The sequence below is a fragment of the Diabrotica virgifera genome, chromosome 3 (assembly GCF_917563875.1).
Source record: "Diabrotica virgifera virgifera chromosome 3, PGI_DIABVI_V3a".
NCBI lineage: Eukaryota > Metazoa > Arthropoda > Insecta > Coleoptera > Chrysomelidae > Diabrotica > Diabrotica virgifera.
In genome coordinates, this window is record NC_065445.1 from 101,818,405 (window position 1) to 101,843,938 (window position 25,534).

At 32.8% G+C, this 25,534-nt stretch overlaps 1 protein-coding gene across 2 annotated transcripts in view; it reads left to right on the top strand.

The window, feature by feature from the left end:
- Positions 1 to 25,534, top strand: part of LOC126881239 (zinc finger protein 239-like) — a 45,615-nt gene that overhangs the window by 14,704 nt on the left and 5,377 nt on the right. The window contains exon 2 of one of the 2 annotated variants that reach the window (XM_050645391.1): positions 1,467 to 6,644. The exons of the other annotated variant lie outside the window; for it this stretch is intronic. Coding sequence (XP_050501348.1) covers positions 1,467 to 1,732 — 266 coding nt within the window. The 3' untranslated portion in view covers positions 1,733 to 6,644. Of the gene's footprint in view, positions 1 to 1,466; positions 6,645 to 25,534 lie in introns of those variants that run through there. 2 annotated transcript variants of the gene reach the window in all.

The window sequence follows — 25,534 nt, forward strand, 5'->3', positions numbered from 1 at the left end:
TCTAATAAAGTCTGACAGGGGTGTTTCCTTATAAAGTTGATAAAGTTCGTTGTTGTATCGACTTCTGAAGATTCCGTTTTCCCTCACAGGTCCTAGTATTCTCCTCAGTACTTTCCTTTCGAATGCGTCGAGTTTGTTTTTGGATGTTTCTTTCAGGACCCAGGCTTCACTGCCATAGCATGTTATTGGTCGAATTAAAGTTTTATAGATTTTCACTATTATCTAATGCCGATAGTTTTAGTTTGAATTTTATATACAGTTGTGTATGCAAACCAATAAAAATTGAAGGACCAGACATTCGTACATTATACATTTTTCGTTTTGCGATTATCTCATGTCAATAGTTTTTAGTTTGAATTTCTAAATGTATGTCGTTGTGTATGCAAACCAATCAAAAATTGAAGGGTCGATCGTTCGTACAGTATACATATTACTGTGGAACCTCGATAACTCGGATTAATCGGGACCGCGGCCGATCCGGGTTATCGAAAATCCGGGTTAGCCGGAGAATATAGTAAAAATTAATAAAATACGGTATACTTGCAGATAAACTCCGTTAGAATTGAAATAACATAAAATATATATAAATATGCACAGTACCTACACATCTTAATTACTAAAAACACGCAAACACAAACCTAATCAAAGCAAACCGAAGCGAACAATACCACAATACTGTATTCATTCATACATTCACAATCGGATGGATGTTTTGTTATTATGGATTAAGAACAGTGAAAACTAAGACCATTGATTAAAAAATAATTTTTTAAATAGTCTTTCTTAAATAATGCTAACACAGTTTGAAATAAAAAATAAAGGAATAATACAGACATGTGCCTGTTGTTTCTGCCGGCTTGTGCCCATGAGTCATTTTTACTATCTATAGTTCAAATTACACAAATACACATTATCTCTCAAATATTATATTACATACATACATTTTTATTGTTGAAATGTTTATCTGATAATTAACTATTTTGATGAGAAATAAGCCACAATTAAATTGAAAAAATAATTTTATTAACATTTCGACGCCCAGAACGGGTGTCATTGTCAAAATACAAAATATGTACTGAAAATCAAAATGTTTATCTGATGAAAATCGGTCCGGGTTAGCCGGACTTCCGAGTTATCGGGGCCGACTTTTCGGGGTTCCACTGTATTTCTATTTCTCTATTGTTATGTAGTATTCATACTATTTCGATAAAAATGTTATTTTGGCGTTCTTCGATAGAAATTTCGATTTTATTCACACAGTATACATATTCTTTCTTTTTTAATATATCGCTCTATTTTCTTAACACGTTTTGTTCGTAACTGTATACATATTATTTCTTTTTTAATATTTATTTTGATTTTCCTAACAGTTTTAGTTTGATTTTATAAATACATATAGATGTGTATAGAAAGTTGATATTTTCAGATGTATCTAGCACAAATTAATTCCGCATCTTCCGTTGCAGAAAGGAAACCCATTAAGGAGCTAAAAGAACTACCAATAGGGAAACCATTTCCCATGCACTCAGCAAAAGTGGTCAACGGGCAATTTGGAGAAACAGTTCTCCTTGATTTGGGGCTGGAAGTAGTTTTTCTGCCTCCACGGGTGACCGAAGTATACCAACCTGCCATAAACACGCTGTGCGGAGAAAAATACTGCCTAATATTTGAAGGGGAAGTGGATGTGAGAAAGGCAAGACCCCTATTATCATTTAGGATAACGGAAAATTAACTGTCAGAAAAAAGGATATGGGTGAGCAATTTTTAATTTTTTTCTCATTTGTTTGTCGTAAAGTATTCTTTTATAAAATAAAATGTCTCTGAATAATATTGATAATATCATTAAACAAACGGACGGTGTTGTACTAGCAATTAGAAAGTTACGAAAAATTTTATTTGATAATTTTACAATCAGTGATGTGGAAGTGTGGTTAAATAGATTACAAAAACAAATTAGATTATGTAAAAGGGTAATCCGTAGTAGAAAACAGAATAAATTATCTGTAGGGACTTATAGAAAAATAGAAACAAATTTGGGTCATTTTAAACATTTTAGAAAGCTAATTTTAAATAGACATATTGGGGCAGGTCTTCACCTAAAGTTGGGGCAGAGGGTTAAATGGGAAAATGTACAATCAAGCTTTCAAAGTAGAATCAAAACCGGAATTATAGCTAATTTACGACATAAGGATTTGAATCAGTTTTTAGGAGATTGCGTAGTTGTTTTTAAAAATAAAATCGGTAAAATTTTAAAAACTCACTCTGCGCTTAAAGTAAATACAGCATTTTGTGGGGAGTTTATTAGAAAATCAGGAGATAATGAGATTGTGGAGATTAAATATTTTAATACTAAAAATTATGTTATTGATATATCAACTCAAATATACGAATGGTTCCAGGGAAATGTAGTAGATAAACTTTTAGACGAATTATCGAAATTTGCCGAAAAAGATTCGGGATTTGCATTAAATAAAATTATTTCTTTGGCTGTTACTATCAATAAATTTCAACTTGGGAACGGTTCATCTTACATTAGACTCACAGAACCAATTTAAAAAATAGCTTGTATTAATGTAAAAAATACGGATCAGAACTGCTTTTACTGGGGTATCGTAAGTATTTTACGGAAGTTTTACAAACAGAGAATTTAGCTAGTCCTATGCCATTATCACAAATTTCAAAATTTGAAAAATTAAATAACATTTCAGTCAATGTTTACGCTCTAGAATTAATTGAAACAGAGAAAACATCGTTTTACACAGTAGTACCAGCCAGATTGACGGAAAATAAACGGGACACACACGTTAATTTACTTTTAATTCAAAATCATTATTATCCGCGCTTAAATGATTATGATGCTCCACCAACTGAAGAAAATGATTGTAACGAAGAGATTAAATACCACTATTGTTAAATTAAAAATTTGTCGTATCTTGTTAGTAGGCAATTAAATAAGAACAATTACAAAAAATTTATTTGCGATAGATGTATGAATTATTTTCATCAGCAACATAAATTTGTTGAGCATGAAAAAGTGTGTTCTAAATTTAATAAACATAAGATTAATATTCCAAAAGAGAGCCACGTCGAATTTAAAAACTTTACATACCAGCAAACTACTCATTTTGTCGTTTATGCAGATTTTGAGTGTCAATTAGAAAATTATAACCAAAGCAACGTAAATTTAACTAGAACTTTAAAATATTAAAAACATTTTCCGTACAGCGCAGGCTACTATGTAAAATGTTGTTATGATGATAGTCTTTCTTATTTTGATAGTTATCGAGGTGCAGATTGTATGGATTGGTTTGCAGGTCGTATGGTGGACGTTTCTAATTGTGTTGCTTCGAAACTAAAAACAGTAGTGCCTATTATTGAAAAACCAAATGCAAGTACAGCAACATCTTGTCACATTTGCAGTAAAAGTTTTTCATCCAAAGACATTATTGTTAAAGACCACGACCATTTCAATGGGGCATTTAGGGGCTTCGCACACCAAGCATGCAATCTTAACTTTAGAAAATTGTTTGTAGTGCCCATCGTTTTTCACAACTTGTCAGCATATGACAGTCATTTTATGATTTCAAATTTATGCAAAAAAGGTTACTTGATGTACTTCCCATTAACAAAGGTAAATACATCTCCTTTACGCTGCATTCAGATACAAATATCATTACATTACGATTTATAGACTCTTTTCGATTTATGGGGGCTTCTCTTGATGAATTAGATTCAATTTTAGTCGATTCAGAAAAGAAAATTTTAAGGAGGGAATTTTAAGGCTTAGAGAATGAGAAATTTAATTTGTTAACGCGTAAAGGAGTTTTTTGCTATGATTACATAGATAGTTTGTCAAAATTAGATGAAACTTCTTTACCTCCAATTGAACATTTTTATAATAATAAATTAAATGATGGGAATATAAGTGATGAGAAGTACCCTCATTCGCAGTCTGTTTGGCATCAGTTTAACATTCAATATATAGGGGAATATTAAAATATTAAAAACAGATATTCTGCTTCTTGCGGACGTTTTCGAACAATTACGCAAAAAATGTTTTTCTACCTATGGTCTGGATCCTGCGTGGTACTATACAATGCCTGGATATACGTGGGACTGTATGCTTAAGTATACGGGATGTAGGCTAGAACACTAAAGGATCCAGACATGGTGCTGTTTTACGAGAACGCCATAAGAGGTGGAATATCCGTATGTAGCAACCGATTTTCTGAAGCTAACAATAAATGTCTGATTACGATCCTAAAAAGCCGTCCAAATACCTTATGCACCTGGATGTAAACAATTTGTATGGTTTTGCAATGGAGCAGCTCTTACCCTACGGAAGATTCAAATGGGTGGATGATGTATCATCGTTTGGTGTGACATCAATACCCGACAACTCTGACGTAGGGTATATCCTACAAGTTGATGTATCATACCCACAAGAATTGCATGATAAACATAAAGATTTTCCGTTTGCAGCCGAACGCAGCGTACCACCCAGCGGCGGAGTAAAATTACCGAAAGTAATGGCAACACTTAACGATAAAAAAGAATATACTGTTCACTATAAAAATTTAAAACAAATGCTAGCTAATGGATTAAAGTTAACGAAAATTCATAAAATTTTACAATTTAAACAGGAAGCCTGGTTGAAGCCCTACATCGAGCTAAATACTCGAAATAGCAGCTGAGACAGATTTCGATAAAAATTTGTATAAATTAATAAACAATGCTGTGTTCGGTAAAACTATGGAAAATTTAAAAAACACCGTATTTGCAAAGCCGTGAAATCTTGGGGTGGTCGCTATGGCGCAGCATATTTAATTTCGAGTTTTAGATTCCATAGTTGCACAATTTTAGAGAAAAATCTGGTGGTTACCGAATTAAAAAAGCTTGAAATAACGTTTAATAAACCTCTATATGTAGGGCAGACAATTCTAGACCTCTCTAAGATAGTCATGTATGATTTTCATTACACCTATATGTTACCAAAAATGGGAGCAGATAGGTGTAAGCTTATGTACATGGACACCGATAGTTTAGTCTACGAGTTACAGTGTGAGGATGTATATGAGGAGGTAATTAAAGCTGACTCTAGTAAATTTGATACTTCAGATTATTCTAAAAATAACATAATACATAAAATACCGCAAAAAATCAAAAAGGTGCCGGGTCTAATGAAAGATGAAAACGGTAAAATTATGACACATTTTGTTGGGCTTCGAAGTAAAATGTATAGTTACAAGGTGCAGGGTGGGAAGATCGTTAAAAATCTAAAGGAGTTAAATATAATGTTAAAAATAAAATTAAATTTGAGGATTATGTTGAATGTTTGAAAAATTTTAAAGAAAAAACAGCTACACAACGCTGTATTAGATCGTATGCGCATAACGTCTATTCTATCGAACAAAGAAAAATTGGTTTAAGTCCGCATAATGATAATCGCCATTTAATTCGAAACAGTTTTGATACACTTCCGTGGGGTCATTACATTATTTTAGAATAGGGTTGTTTTGTTATAGATGAACACTCCAACGTTACAGTATTTCTCATGATTATCTTTCAGTGCGTCACAGTTTTTCGATTTCTTTCTAACGCATTAAATTGTATGTGACAGAAAAAAAGGCACGTCGGTGATTACATTTCGTCGGTGACATTTTTATAACATTTATTCTAGTTATTCTAGTTGTCGATAGATGGCGCCATAATAAAAAATATATATTTTTTAATTAGATAATAATATTACAAATATAATCTGTACAATTTATAAGACTATACAAATCAAAGAAAATACCATTTTATAAATGCAAGAAACACATTTGATTTGTTTTTATTCCAAATTGAAAATAAAATGTGACAACTGTCAGATTTAACTAAAATGTCATGTTAGAATAATTGTCATAAATGTGTATTATCACGGACTTACCCTTTTTCCTATCATTTGTTACGCACTGAAAAATGATCATGAAAAGGACAATAACAACATTAGCTGTTAGAAAACTTTGCGATATAATAATATCGGCAGCAGATTGTCAAAAAATTTCCTTCATTTAAATGGCGTGCTATTTTAAAACAAGCTGAAAAAGATCTTGAACCTTCGTATAAAGGAATTCAATTTATTACATGTTCCAAAGAAATAGACCAGCATTTAATTAACACTATATTAGGGAGATTGCGCTGTCCCGGCCAGACAGCAATCTTACACTTTTGGCCAAAAAACGCATAAGCGCCCAATACTCCACAAGGAGGGATGGAACGAGAGAGAGATATTAGGGAGATCAGATTGGGATTATGTTTTCGAAGACTATTCTAGTTATTGCCTATGGTCAAGTGGATATTGGCTTCAACAATATCGTCTTAACGTATGTAAAATATGTTTTTCTAAATTTAAACATACACATAAAACTTTAAACAAATATATATTTGTTAGCTATGATCATTCTCACGAGACGTACGATGCTCATGATATAATTGAGGATGTATACCAAGAAAAAAAGTATTGCTGTCACAGCTGCTTTAAAAGAGTACTATTTGAATTAAAAGACGATGTAGGTATTGACTCTTTTAAAAATAATTAACTTTTTTTCGACAAACAAATTAAAAAAAAATATATAAAAAATTGTTCATTCCTATCATAGTTAATGTTTTATATCTGTATATACATATATTAAACTTTGTACATGTATGTGTGTAAATAAAAAGACTTTATTATAAAATATTCTTTATTTTCATTTACATTTTCCCAATACATCCCCATTTAGACATTAATCATTCATAAAATAAATTTACTTTGGATAATAAGGATTTCAGTTGTTTTATTAACCCATTAGCGCCCAAGTTTTTTTTATTTGAAAATCTTTATTTTAGGGTTAATTAGATAAAAATGTCAATAATTTAATAAAAAAAAAACAAGTTTTTCGGTTTCATGTTTTTTTTTAAATTATATGGTGTTACCATATGGTAACGCTTGGCGCTTAAGGAATTTTTAGGATTGTTGAAATCAAAATTTTTAATTTTTTTAAATATTTATTTGAGAACATTTTCATCGTCTGGTGTTGTATCCTATAAAACAAGTAACACACAAACCAACGTTGCATTTTTGGCACATTGTTCGTCCAGCTGTTGTACATCCGTCACCAGCACATCGCCTTCGCTTGGTGTAACGAAATGGTCGAAGCGATCAAAACGAAGAAGATCTGGCAAGTTCTGTCTATTTAGACTAGGGCTTCCTGTATATAAGGGAGGACTTATATATCTTGCGAGAAGAACTTGGGCCAATTCTCTCCTAAACGATAGCAAGGCTCAACATCTTTTTTTATTTTTTTTTATATAAATTCCATGAATTATGGACTGCAACATCCAACAACCTACAAGTATAAGGTAGGATCTAAATATTTACTATTATGAGTGACTCGGGGGGTGGTGCTGAACCACCCCAGAGTAATACATCCTCAATGGATACGGAAGAAAAAACATATATAAATTTAAATCATAGGTATAAACCAAATGATTCAGGCCCTTACTATGTTTTTTGTGAGTCGATAGATAAACAGTTGACTCGTTTAACGGCAGTCCGCTTCGGTCACTATTTATTTAAGAATCAGTTTTTCAAACATGATGTACAAGACATAAAAGCTGTAGGTAGAAATAAGGTGAAGGTAATCTTTAAAACTTATACTTGCGCAAATTCTCTAGTCGATCACGAGCTTATTAAGAGCAATAAACTTGTTGCGTATATTCCATCATTTTTTGTCCAAAAAAAGGGAATAATCAGAGAATGTGATACGTTTTTGGAAGAAAAGTATATTTTGGAAAATATTGTTTCGGATAAAAAAGTTATCGAAGTAAAAAGGTTGAAAAGGAAAATAATCGATTCTGATAACGAAACAATTCTTGTTCCTCGCCAGATGGTAATATTAACTTTTGAAGGAAATAGCATTCCTAAGACTGTTAAATTAGACTTGGTTAGATTTAATGTTGAACAGTATATATACCCAGTTGTTCAGTGCTTTTTTTTGCTTTCGGTTCGGCCATACTGCTCGGCAATGCAAATCAACAACAAATCGTTGCAAAAACTGTAGTCAAATACACGATAATAATGAAACATGTACTAACTCACTATTCTGTTTACATTGCAACTCCTCTGAACACAACTCTCTCTCTAAACAGTGTCCTACATTTAAACATCAATACAAAATAAAATCAATCATGGCTTTTGAAAATACTACTTTTAAAGAGGCAGAAGCCATAGCTAATAATCCGTCATACGCCAAGATAACTACAAATAATAGATTCGATATTTTAAATACTATAGAAAATTTTCCCTCCTTAACTCCCAATGTCCATGAAGGCTCAAATCAAAATCAATCATATGTACCTGCTTTTAAAAGATCAGGAAACAAGCGTAAAGCTGTCTCTCCTACTGCGACCGAGAAACCTCCAACTTTTCCAAGATCTCACAAAACTAAAAATACCATATCCCAACCCATAATCCCCAATCCCTACCGGGACGAGTTTATGGCTTACAAAGAAAAAATAGAGTGTAAAATAATTAATGAAATCCCAGCTTTGATAGAAAATATTATCAAGAAAATTAACCCTAAAATATTTTTACCTAATTTACAAAAAAATACAAAGGAAGAAATTGAAAAAATGTTAGGCAACCTAATAAATACTGAAAGTGATGGGAAATAATAGGACGTTTAGCATACTTCAGTGGAACTGTCAATCTATAAATAAACATAAACCTAGTTTACTTAGTTATCTTGAAAACAATGTAGTTGATGTCATTTTACTTAATGAAACATGGCTTTCTCAAAATAAAAATTTTGCTTTAACAGGTTATTACATTGTCAGAACTGATAGACCTGATGGTTTTGGTGGTGTAGCCATCCTCATATCAAATAATCTTTGTTTTACTGAGGTTAAAGTAACTAAAAACTTTAATAAAGGTATTGAAACGTGTGCAGTTTTTATAGAACAAATAAAACTAGTAGTTGTTTGCATTTATAAACCTCCTAAAGTAATAGTTACTTGTAGAGATTGGGAAAAACTTTTTAGTCAATTTAGCGGTAAGGTTTTTGTTGGTGGGGATTTCAATGGACACCACAGTAGGTGGGGTTCCTTGAAAGATTCCGCTCAGGGTAAGTGTATAGTGGACGCGTTAGATAACGGTAATTTAGTTTTGCTAAACGACGGTAGACCGACCAAAGTAACAAGACCCAATGAACTTCTATCAATGGTAGATCTGTCCCTCGTTACATCCAATCTAATTGGATACACTACATGTGATCCTGTCCCTGATACCCTGGGTTCAACTCACTTACCTATACTAATCAATATTGATCTTGAATATCAACCATGCACAATAATTCCTTCCTCTAAATGGAAAGAGTCTTCGGCAAACTGGAATATCTTTAAATGTCATATAGAAAAAATATTGGCTGAAAATATATTTGATAATATCACTTCTGAGGATCGTTTTGACTTCCTTTTAAAGACAATTGACGATGCTGCCTCATATTCTATGAATATCAAAAACTCTTTTCAGCCAAAAACTAGAACTCCAGTCTGGTGGGATAATGAATGTAAAGATATGATAAATTCTCGGAAACTTGCATACAAAAATTATAAAAAAGTATCGAATTTTGAAAACTATATTAAATATAAACATATTCAAGCCAAAAGTAAACTTTTGTTTACAAACAAACAAAAAAATTCATGGATTAACTTTGTCAATACTTTAAACAAAAACACTCACATCAGTAAAATTTGGAATTTTGTTAATAAACTAGTGAATAAAAATTATCACTCAAGAAGATATCCTCTATCAAATGAACTAATAGAACAGTTACTCGACAAATTTGCTCCGCCATATGTTGATCTTCCTATTCAGAATAACAGTCAAACTTATAAATACAATATTTTCGAGAAAAGTTTTGATATGGAAGAGTTTGAGGCTGCACTCAAGTCTTCTAATTCCTCAGCTCCGGGGCGCGATCAAATTACTTATAACATTATATATGAATTACCTCTTATAGGTAAACAAAGTCTACTAACAGTTTTCAACGATTGGCTTTTCAATGGAAAATATGTAGATCATATGAAAGAAATAGTTATCTGTTTAATTCTCAAACCTAATAAAGATAAAACACTCTCCTCTTCTTATAGACCGATATCATTAATGTCTTGCATATGTAAGACATTCGAAAGACTGATTAAGACTAGGTTAGAATGGCTTATAGAACATTATAGTATTCTCCCAAGTACACAATATGGATTTAGGTCTGGTGTTGGAACACTTGATGCAATATCACATTTAGTCACAGACGTTCAAATGACGTTTTCCAGCAACAACTATCTTGCTTGTTTGTTTTTAGACCTAAAGGGGGCATATGATTCTGTTGATTTAACCATGTTGCATAAAAAACTTTATGATATTTACCTCAAAATATAGCTTCTAATATTGTTCATCTTTATAATAATCGTGTTATATATATTAAAGATCATTTAAACCAACTACATGGTCCTAGAATAGCTCATACAGGTCTACCACAAGGATCAGTTTTAAGTCCGCTATTGTGCAACATATTTTCAGCAAGTATTCATGGCATTTTTGATAATTCAAATAATTGCATTCAATACGCCGATGACATATGCATCTATACAGAGCGTAACTCGTATACTGATTGCCTGGAGGCTCTGGACTTCATCATGCATAAGGTTAATAATTGGGTAACAAATCATGCGCTGACCATTTCCCCTGACAAATCAGCCATAATGATATTCACTAGACATAGGATTCGTACGCCTGACAAAATAAAACTGTCTGGATATGATATACCTATTGTCAAAGAATACAAATATCTTGGCATTCTTCTTGATCCGAAACTTTTATGGTCAAAACATGTTAAATATATAAAAAGCAGAAGTGAAAAAGGTATTAATATCCTTAAATGTGTCACTAATCGTAGATGGGGTGCTGACCCTAAAGTTGCACTGATGTTTTACAGAGCCTACGTGCGATCTATTGTAGACTATGGTTGCATTCTGTATGGTGCTGCCAGTAAAACACATTTATTGACTGTAGACCGCATTCAGTTCAAATGTCTAAGAATATGCTTGGGCACTATGAAGTCTACTCCTAGCCCTGTTCTACTTGCTGAAAGTAACGAAATGCCTCTTCAAAATCGTCGAGAAATGATGGCAATTAAACATATTTTGAAGTTAAGATTAAACAATAATAATCTACTTAGACAACTGTATGAGTTATCAACTGAAAATCTTTCAAATAATTATTGGCGCATAAAAAATTTTCCCCCACTTGCTGATGCTTTCTTAGAAACCTACGATTATTCTAACATCTATGGTAGGGAAAAAAGATTACCAATATATAGAGGTGATTTTCAGGTAATGTTAAATAAACCAAAAGTCATACCAAAGTTCACAGAATCTACAGAAATAAATTCTGTCTTACTTAAATCCATATTGAGTGACTATAATGATCACGTTATAATGTATACTGATGGTTCCAAAAAAGAGGATGGTGCCACAGGCTGTGCAGTTTACATTCCACATAAAAGCGAATCCTTGAAAATTAAACTTCCATCACATTGTTCAATATATACCGCTGAAGCGGTAGCAATAGAAAAAGCGTTAGATTGGTTAAATTCACACAAATTAAATAAAGCAGTTATATTATTAGATTCATTATCGGTCATTAAAGAATTAAACTCAAATATGACACAACATAAAAGAAACAGTATTCTGTGTGCCATCAAAAATAAAATATATAATAAAGATATTACAGTTATTTGGGTAAAAAGTCATACCGGCATCAAGGGAAATGTAATGGTTGACCAGCTTGCTAAGGATGCTACCCATGCTGGATTATATTTACCTATATTCGCACTGGATGACTTACAGCTACATTATAATAACACAACTTTAATAAAATGGAAAGAAAAATGGAAAAAAATAGCAGCGAACTCAAATAATCAGTATTATACTATCCACCCTACCTTACCACAAGATATTTCCTATATTTTTAAATACGCAATGTCGAAAAAGACTACAGCGACAATAACTCGTCTAAAAACCAATCACGGCGCATTCCCAGCTCACTTAGCTAAGTTAAATATTATCCCTTCTGGGTTATGCTTATGTGATAATATATCACAATGTGACATCAACCATATTCTTTTCAAGTGCGGTAAACATAAGTCTGAAACAGATCAGCTCTATTTAAAATTAACAGATCTTAAAATTCAGACTCCCATAAACATCACCCATTTACTTTCTTTAGACAGTAGAGAAATATTTGAGCTAATATGTAACTTTCTTTTTAAAGTTGGATATATTATTTAAAAACCAATAACCTTTACTACCATTCTGTGGCTAAAGGACTAGCTTCCAAGCCAACTCTTCAAACACACACACACAACATCCAACAACCATGTTACAATTGGCCATCAGTATTGGTAGGTTCAAACACCTTGATCCATCAAGTCGGTACCCTCCATATTTTTATTGTATTCAGCAATACAGTGAGGCCGACTTGCTTGAATGTGGCGTTTTTCTTCACGAGAAAATCTTCTTACCGTGCCAATGCTGAACCACTACAACTTGTAGATGCCATTGTAACAAAAGAGTTATCTTTCCATCGCACCAGTAACACTATCGCTTCTGCTAACGAAAATCCACGACTTAAAAAAAATAAGATTATGATTCCGTAAGCGCCCACCGCAACCATATGGTAACGGCGTACTTTGACTATTCCTACCAAATTCGCTACATTTAATTGTTGATAAAATACAACAATTTATAATAAGTTGGGGTATAATAAATCTAGTTTTTTAAAAATATGCAAATATAATAATAATAATAATATTTATTGCTTCTTGGAATACAATAATTCCATAGCAAGAGGTTTGTTCGACAATACAATAATAAAATTTTTTGAACAAATACGTATAGTGACATTCAGAGATAGTATAACAAAATAAATAGGTAATAAATGAGTAATACACACATGACAAAATTACATTACAAAGAGACGAATAATAGTGATACAAAAATTACAAACAAAAAAAATGTAAACATATATATAAATAAACGGTAAATATAGAATTGCACAATGGAACTTATATGAGAAAAATTATTCATTCAAGATAAACGCTCTGAGTTTTAAAATGTTCCATATGTACCCTGCAATGATTTTAGCGTTGTTGGGAGTGAGATTATCAAGAGCATTTAATAGTGAATCCATGCTTTGAAAACAAATAACTACTGGTTTCATAGTGCTATAGATAGGACAGTTAAATAGAAGGTGATCAATAGTTTCGAGTTGTCTTGTGTTACAGGCAGTGCAAATATTATCTGGATCGATAGAATAGTAACATCCCTTATAGGTGAATGAAATTCGAAATTTATTACACAGTCTCAGTTGGGTTATAGTCCGCGTGACCTGTATTGGCAGTTTAAGTAATAGGTAAGGGTTTGGGTTTCTATATACTTTAAATGTAGGGTAGAAAGACAGAAAAGAAGACCTCTGAGATAAAGTTATGTCCATTTCATGCAATTTGTTATAAAATTTTAGCAGTAACATTTTCTTATTTTTATTAAGCGAAGTAAGACTGAGATTAATCCATATATCTGTACAATCAATGAAATCAAACATACCTTTAACCTGTGCTGCCCAATTATATGCTTCATCTGCTAAACCTACTAATCGTAGGGACGATTAGTTTGGGATACCGTTTATCGTCCATAAGCAGAATTTTTTGTGTAACCAACTCAAAGTCATTTTAAAAAGATTATACGAATATTTTACACGTCCCGTTTCTAACCGCGTTGCATAGTCAGGGGTGTTTTTTGGGAGTAACAGAATTCGTTTTAAATAAGTAGTTTGTACTTTTTCGAGAGCTTCAGTGTATCTAAGTGCCCAAACGGGAGCGCAGTTTGACATCACACTCAATGCCAGTGACTCAAAGAGTTTGATTCTTGGTGACCACGAGTCTATTTTACTAGATGTTAAAATTGGAAGAATTGATCCAACTGCTTGCTTGGCTTTATCGATGGTTGTATAAGACATTTCGCGAAAAAGTGATGATTTAGTAAATGTCACTCCCAAATAGTTGTATGCATTGGTTGAGATCACTGGATTATTGTTGTAAAAAAATTAATGTTGTTTGTGGTATGGCCACCTTTTGAAAATATGAGTATTTTTGTTTTTGTGGTATTAACAGTGAGATCGTTGGATTTAGTGTAGGATTCAAGTAATTTTAGTTTTCTTCCAACATCCGCTTCAGAGTCAGCTAATATAACTAGGTCATCAGCATACAGGAGTAGCAGAATTTCATTTTTTGAATCAATGCTTACACCTCGAGCACCATTTCCGTAGAAGAATGTTTCAATATCCGCAATAAATAAGGAAAAAAGTAATGGGCTTAAAGTTTCACCCTGTAGTACACCAGCCGTAACATCAAATGACCTAGACAGACCATTTGAAGCATTTACTTTGAAATAAGCAGTTTGGTATAAATTTTTAACGATTTGTAGGATCCTCGATTCACACCAGAACGGTATAATTTTTGCCAGAGTAATGCGTGATTTACCGAGTCAAATGCTCTTTTAAAGTCAACAAAGATGGAGAACGTTTTTTATGTCTTATGTGAAACTGAATAATAGAGCTCAAGGTGTAAACATTGTCAATACAACCGCGGCCTGGTCTGAAAGCCGCTTGAGATTCAGGTAGAATATGGTATACCTCGCACCAAGAGGAAAGTCTAGACTGAAGTATGTTGGTAAAAATTTTAAGTGAGCAATTTAATAGTGCCAGACCTCTATAATTTGTGGGTTCATCAGGAGGTCCACTTTTATGAAGCATCGAAAGAAGAATTTCACACCAACTTTTAGGAATGGTTCCGGTTTCAAAAATCTTATTAAACAGAGATGACATATAAAGCACCCAATTATGAGGAAGACTTTTATATACTTCATAAGGAATAATGTCCAAGCCGGGAGATTTTTTATTTTTGCACTTGTTAAGTGCTGCGTACACTTCAGAAGTCGTAATTGTTGCATCTAAGTAAGGATGACGGACATCTATAAAGACAGAGCTGTCAGTTAGGCGGTTGGCGTACAACTGATTGTAAAAGTTTTCCGAAATTTCAATGCTTAGTGAAAAACGTTTGTTATAGCCACGCGCCTGCTTTACCGTTAGCCAAAATTCCTTTGAATCGTTTACGTTAGATAATTTGGTAATTATGTTGGTTTCGTATGTTCTTTTTTTGTACTTAATTAATTTTTTATACTCTTTTTTCCGTTCAATATAGTTGGCTCTAACATTTGCGGTAAAGTTTTGTTTCCTACATTCGGTTAATAGTAATTTTAAATTTGTTTTTCCATTAGTACAATCTAGATCAAACCAGGGTTTATTTAAACTTCTTCTACTATCATTGGTTTTTATAGTTACATGTTTAATTAAATCTAAACTTTCACAACATTCTACAATAGTTCTGTAAAAATTGTCATATGAAAGTTGTACGTCATTAATAAATCTGACATTAGGGGACGACCTCATGCACAATTTAAACGATAATGCTTTATCATCATCCCACAATAATAATTTTTTAGTGAATGAACTAGGAGCGCTCACATTATCTATAGCAGTAGAATATTGTTGATGAAGTTTCAGACAAACCGGAAAATGATCTGATAAATAATCGTTATCACCAACTTCCAAATCAAAAACGTTTGAAAGGTAAAGACTATTTACCCACACCAGGTCGACAGTGCTGCAACCTTGAGGTGTGATACATGTAAATTTCGCTGGACGATCGCTAGAAGTTCTGCCGTTAAGCAGGTTGAAGGAATTGTTATTCATAAAATCAAGTAGAGTTGTGCCCCTTTTGTTTTTAATAATATCGCGGCTTAACCTAGTTTCATATAAACTTGTATTACTAATTATTTCATCCGACCCAACGTCCCGAGACGGCTATTAAAATCACCTCCAATTATGATAGCGCAGTCAGAGTAATTATTTGTTATCTCATTCAGGGTACATTGGAACAGATTTAACATATGTTCAATATCAAATGACGGCTTAAAATTTAAGTTGCATACTATATATTTTTCACAAGGTGCATCTATTAACATAAACAACCACCATGAACACTGATGGAGAACAATTAGATCTAAAGTTTTTTTATATACAACACAGAGACCCCCACTTGGTCTACCTAACGACTTTTCTTTGACAGCAGGTATGGAAATTATTTTATATTGTTCGTTTAAACATATTGGATTTGACACAAGCCAGGTTTCACTGACGCATAACAAATCAAAATCAAAGTGGTCTCTTAAGTAATTTTCTAGATTTGAATAACCGTGACAGTTCCAAAAAATAATTGTTTTTAGTTTTTTGATGAATTAGCCAATTTATTACCCGTTTTTGTATTATGAATAGGGGAACTGTCTTCTTCCCGATTGCGTTTTGGACGGTCAGATTGTGTTGAGATTATAGTCGGGTTGCCATCAATAACAATGGTTGGTTGTCCCTTAACATATTTTATTGTTAGGTTTTCTTCACCTTGATCTTTTCTTCTTGTGAGCTCATTTCTGACCTCGGATAAAAGCTGTAATTGTTGGGGTGTGGAGTCCGATATAATGTTTACCCTGGGATACTTATCTTTTGGACCCTTATATTTATTTTTTAATATTGACAATACCTGATCCCGTGAATTTAAAGAGATGCGGAACACTCGACGTTTGTTTAAATCTATTTTTCCTAATCGAGCAGCTGATTTGATCTGAAAGTGGTTTTTTGGTATTACATTTTCTAAGATCTCTGATGCTTTAGAAATATCATCTTCGGTATTATTGCTTTCTGGTACGCCCGTTATTATTATATTTTCAGATCTTTTAAGCCTTTCATATGACTCTTGAAATACGCTTTCACTCGTAGTTGGCACATTTTTGCTTTCCAGTTTAATAACCTTATTTTCTAAAGCCTTTAAATTGTTATTAAGGCTTTGATTTTCTTTGCGTAAGTCTGAAATGTCAGCAACACATGTACTTATTATTTGTGACTGAGCGCTTACTAAATTATTAATTTGCGTTTTGCAATCAGTTAAAGCGCCATTAAGGATTGTAAACTGGGCCATTATAGCATTAAAGTGGGAGGTTTCAATATCACCGCTTGGTGAAATACATCGAAAACATTTCCAACTGCGAAGTGTAGTAGAATCTCCATCAGTAGGCTGCGGTTCGGCACAAACTCCATGCCACGGCCGTTTACATTGTAAACAGACCAGAGAACTGCTGTCATTAGATGGTATCGTCTTCCCACACGCATGGCAATCAGACATTTTGATAGGATAGCAGTTTTGATAGTATGTCGGTGTCAATACAATAATTATTAATTTCAACTTACTTCAGAAGTCTTTTCTTCAAATTTATAACACAGTTTATTGTTGCCAATCCACTTTTTATTCACTGAACTGTATTAATAGTATAGTAAAAACTCAGAATACCTACGTAGTTATTTTGCCGAAAACCAGTGTTCTAGAACGATGTGAACTGGTCGGCGGTTACGAACAAACTCCAAAGACGATGTAGGTATTGACTCTTTTAAAAATAATTAACTTTTTTTCGACAAACAAATTAAAAAAATATATAAAAAATTGTTCATTCCTATCCTAGTTAATGTTTTATATCTGTATATACATATATTAAACTTTGTACATGTATGTCTGTAAATAAAAAGACTTTATTATAAAATATTCTTTATTTTCATTTACATTTTCCCAATACATCCCCATTTAGACATTAATCATTCATAAAATAAATTTACTTTGGATAATAAGGATTTCAGTTGTTTTATTAACCCATTAGCGCCCAAGTTTTTTTTATTTGAAAATCTTTATTTTAGGGTTAATTAGATAAAAATGTCAATAATTTAATCCAACAAAAACAAGTTTTTCGGTTTCATGTCTTTTTTTAAAAAAATTATATGGTGTTACCATATGGTAACGCTTGGCGCTTAAGGAATTTTTAGGATTGTTGAAATCAAAATTTTTAATTTTTTTAAATATTTATTAGAGAATATTTTCATCGTCTGGTGTGGTATCCTATAAAACAAGTAACACACAAACCAACGTTGCATTTTTGGCACATTGTTCGTCCAGCTGTTGCACATCCGTCACCAGCACATCGCCTTCTACTGCTTGATGTAACGAAATGGTCGAAGCGATCAAAACGAAGAAGATCTGGCAAGTTCTGTCTATGTAGACTAGGGCTTCCTGTATATAAGGGAGGACTTATATATCTTGCGAGAAGAACTTGGGCCAATTCTCTCCTAAACGATAGCAAGGCTCAACATCTTTTTTTATTTTTTTTTTATATAAATTCCATGAATTATGGACTGCAACATCCAACAACCATGTTACAATTGGCCATCAGTATTGGTAGGTTCAAACACCTTGATCCATCAAGTCGGTACCCTCCATATTTTTATTGTATTCAGCAATACAGTGAGGCCGACTTGCTTGAATGTGGCGTTTTTCTTCACGAGAAAATCTTCTTACCGTGCCAATGCTGAACCACTACAACTTGTAGATGCCATTGTAACAAAAGAGTTATCTTTCCATCGCACCAGTAACACTATCGCTTCTGCTAACGAAAATCCACGACTTAAAAAAAATAAGATTATGACTCCGTAAGCGCCCACCGCAACCATATGGTAACGGTGTACTTTGACTATTCCTACCAAATTCGCTACATTTAATTGTTGATAAAATACAACAATTTATAATAAGTTGGGGTATAATAAACCTAGATTTTTAAAAATATGCAAATATAGTTACTAGAAGACTATCATCAAAAATTGCTTACGCAAAACAGACGTCCATCTTTTTCTATAAACTTAAACCACACTGTCATATGATTATCTCTCGACGGTTGAGAGAAGACACAAGATACGAATCCGTTACGTTTTATTCGTGCCTGAAGCATTCCTAGAAACGATAGTTTTCAAAATATGTGGCTTAGTTCCATGGGCATACCGCAGAATTTTTAAAAATCATGTGTTTTACGTTACCATATAGTAACGCTGGGCGCTAATGGGTTAATCCATTATCAGGACAAGGGAACCCTAACATATTGCAGTTAAAAGTACCTTTTTCAACGACACTTCTTGTAAATTCATTAAACTTGTAATAAATGTTTTGCTTTAAGAAATATATATGCCCATCAATGTAATTAAATGCTGTTGTAACTGGAAAAACGTCACTTATGCGTTCTCTAGAGATAATGTCTTTATCATTAAATTCAATAAATGAGCCATCAAAACAAACAAATTTTTTTCCTGAATTTGTTTGAAATAAACCGTTAATACTTCTTGCGTTATTTACTTCAGGTACCATGTTATCTGTATGAATTCTTAACCTAGGAAATGCTGCTGCGTATATACGATTTCTGCTTACACTAATCAAATCTCCATTGGTACTTTGAAAAACATGTGTTACGTTCGTAATTTCCCTTGGAAAATATCTTATAAATTGTTCAGCATTGGTGGGTATCTTTTCATTATTTAAGTCATATTTCCATACCAGATCCTTACTTACTATATACATTCGGTATGCTGGAAATGATGGATCGTCTGCTAAAAATATTAAATCTGGATATTCCAATTCACATACATTCGTTATTACATTTTGCTTTGATTTATTAGTCCTAGCTGCCGTGGTTGTCATACTCCTAGACCTTTCTGTTGTTGTTGTCTTTAAAGTTGGTGAAATACTCCTAGTAACACCAGGTTGAGTTGGAATAGATGCGGATTTACTTTTAGGTCCATATAACTTTTCTAAACCCCTGTAATCATCACCAGTTATGTGGGTAGGAAAAGTTTCATAAAACGGATATATTACAGCTTTCTTATCGCTATTTTGTGCTAAACCTAAAGCGTGACCAACTTCATGGAGAAGGACTGCAAAGAAATTTGTTCGACCTTCTGCTGTAGAATTCAAACTGAAATCCCATGTTAGATTGCTATTCATATGAATTTCTGTGCATCCATATGTAGGTGGAAAATAAGGATGTGCTAATACACCACTTGTAAATTTAAAAGGACATTCGTCGTTACCCTGACAATTGTATCGAAAATAGTGCTCTTTTGGAACTATGTACTGTTATAGTTATATCCGGATTTGGAGTTCTCAGATAAGTAAACTTAAATTTTGATGCTTCTTCCCATATTTAAAATACTCTTTTAGTGACTGTCAAAGCTTCAGGGGTTGCTTGTGGAAATACCATATATCTTTCTTGAAAATGTTCTAGTGTTTCAGTAATATCAGTGTTTGCAGTTTCACTTGTGGTGATGTAACCATATTGTTCTCACCATGACACCGCATTTGTCTCAGTAAAATTTCCACCTAAGCAAAACTTATGCTGGTTGCAATGAGCAGAACAACTTTATTGATATGCATCTCGAATGATACTGGTTCAAATAAGAAAACATCACTGTGATATAAGTAAAAGTTGGCGCTTAAGAACACTTTGACCCCACCAGCCGAGCTTATATGATTACCCGCGGTGTGTGCAGCAAAAATGCTCCTCTTTTAATTTCTTTAGTTTCATAAAATAAAACATCAGATATATATTTTTACAAGCTTTATTAAATTCTTTCAAGATCATTAGCGATCCTATGTTTACAGAAAAATATAAGTTGCCCTTACGCTATATGTTGTAAAGTATATACTTCCCGTGTAAATGTATACAATTTTTGAATGGCGTCTGAAAACGTATAATTTTGATTACTAAAACTATCGCGAACAATATTAAGCGTGTTATAATAAAAATTTGGAAATTCAATAGTCTCTAGTATTGTCAGATATGGTGTTAAAAGTTCACTATTTGCTTCCAAAAGGGTGTTCACTTGCAGTTCTGAGAGACAAAAGGTTATGTCGAGCTTGGTTATTTCAAGGAATTTCATGTTGTAGATTATTTCTCGAATTCTGCAATAGTCACCGCACTGAATTTCAACAGAATCATCAGGAAAATTCACGTTCTCATAGAAAAAACTATTCTCATTGAGTTGGGTAATTAATTGTTCCCATTCATAGGTACTGAAAAATATATTCTGCCATGGTGATTTCCACATAATTACAGTAGGAGTGTATGTTCTGGCTGGACTTAGACCACATCCAAGTTGTTATGATCCATTTAAAAACTGAGTGTACAGCAGGTAATGGGTCTCGTTTTTGGCTGCTTCTTCGTACTTCTCTTGAAGAGCATCCAGCTCATGATCGTAGTCTTCACATACGATTGATGTTTCGGATGATAGTGAAAGGGTGACATCATACTCGCTGCAGCTTGAGTATCCAGTATCTTGGGAATACATTTTTACTAGCTCACTGACTGCAACAAACTGAGAACGAAAACGTGTTTTTACATGTTTCTCCTCAATTTTGCATACTTTTGTTCCCGCCTTTTTAGATGACAGCATCATTATAAATCACAACTATTATGTTTTGCATAAAGGCCAAGCCATTTGACGTACATTTTTTATCTTTACGGCGTAAAACTTTTTCAATTAAGTAAATATCAGGATTGGCTGTTTTCTGTAACTCTTCATCGTAAAAGGCTCCTTTGATCGGTGCACCTTGCATGTCTTCGAGCATGTACGTTGCAGGGTTGGTAATATTGATTTTGGTAACTTTGAATAATTCTGTTGTCCAACTTGGAACGTATCCCTTGTCGAATAACATTTTGGTTTTGCTGATACGTACAACGTCACCAACTTTAACCCTGTATCCCTTGTCGAATAACATTTTGGTTTTGCTGATGCATACAACGTCACCAACTTTAAATTTTCGGGGGCCTGCGATTTTTAAATGCGTAATCTTGTTTTTTGAAATCTCCTTTTCATTGGTTTTGTTCACTTGTGATGGTTTGTACCCCGTTTTTGAATTCTTTGTATTGTTGTATTCAGACGTAACTTTGGGTAATATGTCAATCCACTTGTAAGTGCCGTGTAAGTTGAAATACTTGTAAAGTTTGGATTTCAACGTTCGAATCACGTGTTCAGCCATGGCTGCTTTCATGGTAGTGAAAACAGATTAATGATTTATTTTAGGTTTTTTCATTAAATTTTGAAACTTGTAAAATTCAGTTCCCTGATCCGACTGCAGATTTTTCGGTGTTCGTTTACTATGTGCGAGGATATCCGAAAATGCTTGAGTCAGCTCCTCACCCGTCTTTGTCTTTAATGGACGAGTCCACAGATATTTCGAAAAATAATCAATAACAACTAAAATTAATTTAAAATTTCTATTGTTATGAGAATGAGATCGCATTTCAGCCAAGTCCACCTGCCATAAATCGTCTAAGCCTTTAATGATTGTACGTCGTTTCGGATAATTTTTTCGAGCAGGTTTGTGTAGCTCGTTAACTAGTTGCACCTTTTCCATGGATGATGGCATTTCTACCTTCTAAATTCAAATTCAAATTTTTATTCAAAAATATGTGTGTAAAACATTTTACATTTAGATCCTATATTATTATTAGTATCGACTGACTCAGCACCATGCCTAGGCAAGAGTTGCCTGTCTTGCACTGTACTACGTCAATCGAAACTGTATCAATTGTACATAAAAGTAGTATTAAGGTTGGAAATAAGAAGTAACATACCTAACTATCGAAGAGATAATGCAACAGAACAAGACGGACGGTAAACCTCTCTAGCTGCTGAATACTTTGTTAATTATAATACCAATATACACCCAAATTTTACTCTGATTATGCTGTCGTTCATACATTAAGACATTGCGTCCAAAAATAATTGTAAGTGGGTTTTTAGATAGGTTTTTATGTATTTTTTAAATTTGAATAATTTAGGTTCTTGTTTGATATGTATAGGAATTATGTTATAAAATTTAGGTCCAAAGAACATTAGGGATCTTTGTGTTACTGATTTTTTGAACTGCTGAATACTAATATCCATATTTGTTACTGATCGAGTTAATCGGTTGCTTTGAAATTTAAATTTTTTTGAGTTTATATAAACATTTAAAACACAGTTGTATATGTAGAGGGATTTAACACTAAATATCTCGGATTCATCATATAATTTTTTTGTTGGATGCAGTTTTCTTTTTTTAAAAATTATTTTTAATAGAGTATTTTGAACTGTTTCTAAAATGTTAAGAGTTTTGTTAAACGCGCCACCTCATGCTACAATACAATATCTTAAGACTGATTCTGCAAGCGAGTTATAAACCATGATTAATTTTTTCCTGGGTAGAATATCTCTTAAGATATAAAATTTATGCATTAGAGCCCTTATTCGTTTACTGACATGAGTGATATGGTCTGACCAACGTAAATGTTGATCTATGAAGACACCTAAATACTTTATAGAGAAAACTTTTTCTATTGAAGAACAGTCACAATTTTGTCCTTGACATTTTGCGAAATGCAATTTTATATGAAAATTTGTAGGTTGGTCAACAATTGTTGGGCTAAAGGCGATATATTTTGTTTTATTAATATTTAATGTCAGTTTGTTAAATTTTAGCCATAAGTTTAGCTGTTTTAGGTTCATTTCAGAGCTGGTTTTAACCTCCTCCCATGTTTTCCCCATAAATAATATTGCTGTGCCATCGGCATAACACACAATGTGGCCGTTGAAACTATTAATTCTTGTGATATTGTTCAGATAAATATTAAACAAAAGTGGTCCTAATACTGTTCCTTGTGGTACTCCGAATTTTATTGTAGTTTCAGAACTCAATTCTCAACTCAATTGCTGTGCCATCGGCATAACACACAATGTGGCCGTTGAAACTATTAATTCTTGTGATATTGTTCAGATAAATATTAAACAAAAGTGGTCCTAATACTGTTCCTTGTGGTACTCCGAATTTTATTGTAGTTTCAGAACTCAATTCTGGGCCAATTTTTACTCGTTGAGCTCTTTCCGACAAATAATCTGCTATTAGATTTAGTGCAATTCCCCTAACCCCATAATTACTTAGTTTATCTAAGAGAATTTTATGAGAGACCGTGTCAAACGCCTTAGCTAAATCAAGGAAAACCACTAAGCATTTCAATGATTCATCCACAGCTCCTATCACTTTCTCCAGTAGGTCAACTACAGCCCTTTCTGTACTTGATTTTTTTACAAAACCAAATTGCTTACAGTAGGAAAAATGAAAGAATACCCATGAACGAACATATAAAACACGCTGTATTTTCCTGTCACCGTGTCACACAAAAAATTGGCCAGCGCAAGTACATGTAATTATTATTATTACATGTACTTGCACTGGGCAATTTTTTTTGTGACACGGTGACAGGAAAATATAGCGTGTTTTATATGGTCGTTCATGGGTATTCTTTCATTTTTCCGACTGTATCTGAAATAACCTTATTTATATGAAAAAATTCAAGCAACCTTTCTTTTAGGGCCATTTCAAATATTTTAGCAAAATTATTTATTAAAGAAATGGGCCTATAGTTGTTCAGTTTACTCGAATTTTCGGATTTAAAAATGGGGGTGACTGTAGATTCTTTCCATTGTAGTGGTATTTTACCACTTTGAAAACACAAATTTATAATATGAGTTAAAGGCTGTGAGATTAGATCATGGATATTTTTTATTGTTTTAGCATACAATTTATCTGGTCCAGGAGCACAGTTATTTTTTAACTTTGATATTAGTATTGTTACTTCATTTTTAGTTACTGGTTTTAAGAATAAGCTAGATTCAACCTTATCATTAGCAATAAAATTATCAGGTATACTTGTCACCGGTATTCTATTTGCCATATCAGCACCAATATTAGAAAAGAAATTATTAAACATATCTGCTTTTTCTTTGTTATTACTTACAGTTATATTGTCATTAACAATTGATATGTGTTCAATGTTTTTAGATTTTTGATTCCGACCAGAGATATCATTTATAATATTCCACATTTTTTTTGTGTTTCCACCAGCTTCATGAATTTTATTTTGATAAAAGTCATTCTTGGTTTTTTTTAGTAGACTATTAAGTTTGTTTCTATAATTTTTATATTCAGCATTAAGTGCTGGTGAAAATTGTTTTAATAATTTCTTTTTAAGAAAATCTCGTCGTTTGATTGACGATACCAGCCCCACCGTTATCCAGGGTTTTATTTTTGATATTTTTTTATTCATACTTTTTACCTCCGTAGAGGTTTGTATGTAATTATTTAAGTTATTTATAAATGTATCATATGCAACTTGAGAATCTATTTTGTTTATATAAATATCATTCCAATGTTCATTTTTTAGAAGCTGTTGTAGTTTTCCGATATTAAGGTTTTTAATTATGACTGGAGATTCAGGTGTAGCGGTTTTTTTAGTTTCATTATTTACCAAAACGGCTGGAGTGAAGTGATCAGTCATGTCAGTGTGAAAAACGAACGGATCAATACTAATTTGCTGTTTTAGATTAGCTTGTGTTTTTATAAATATATGATCAGTGATTGATTTTGTATTTATTGTT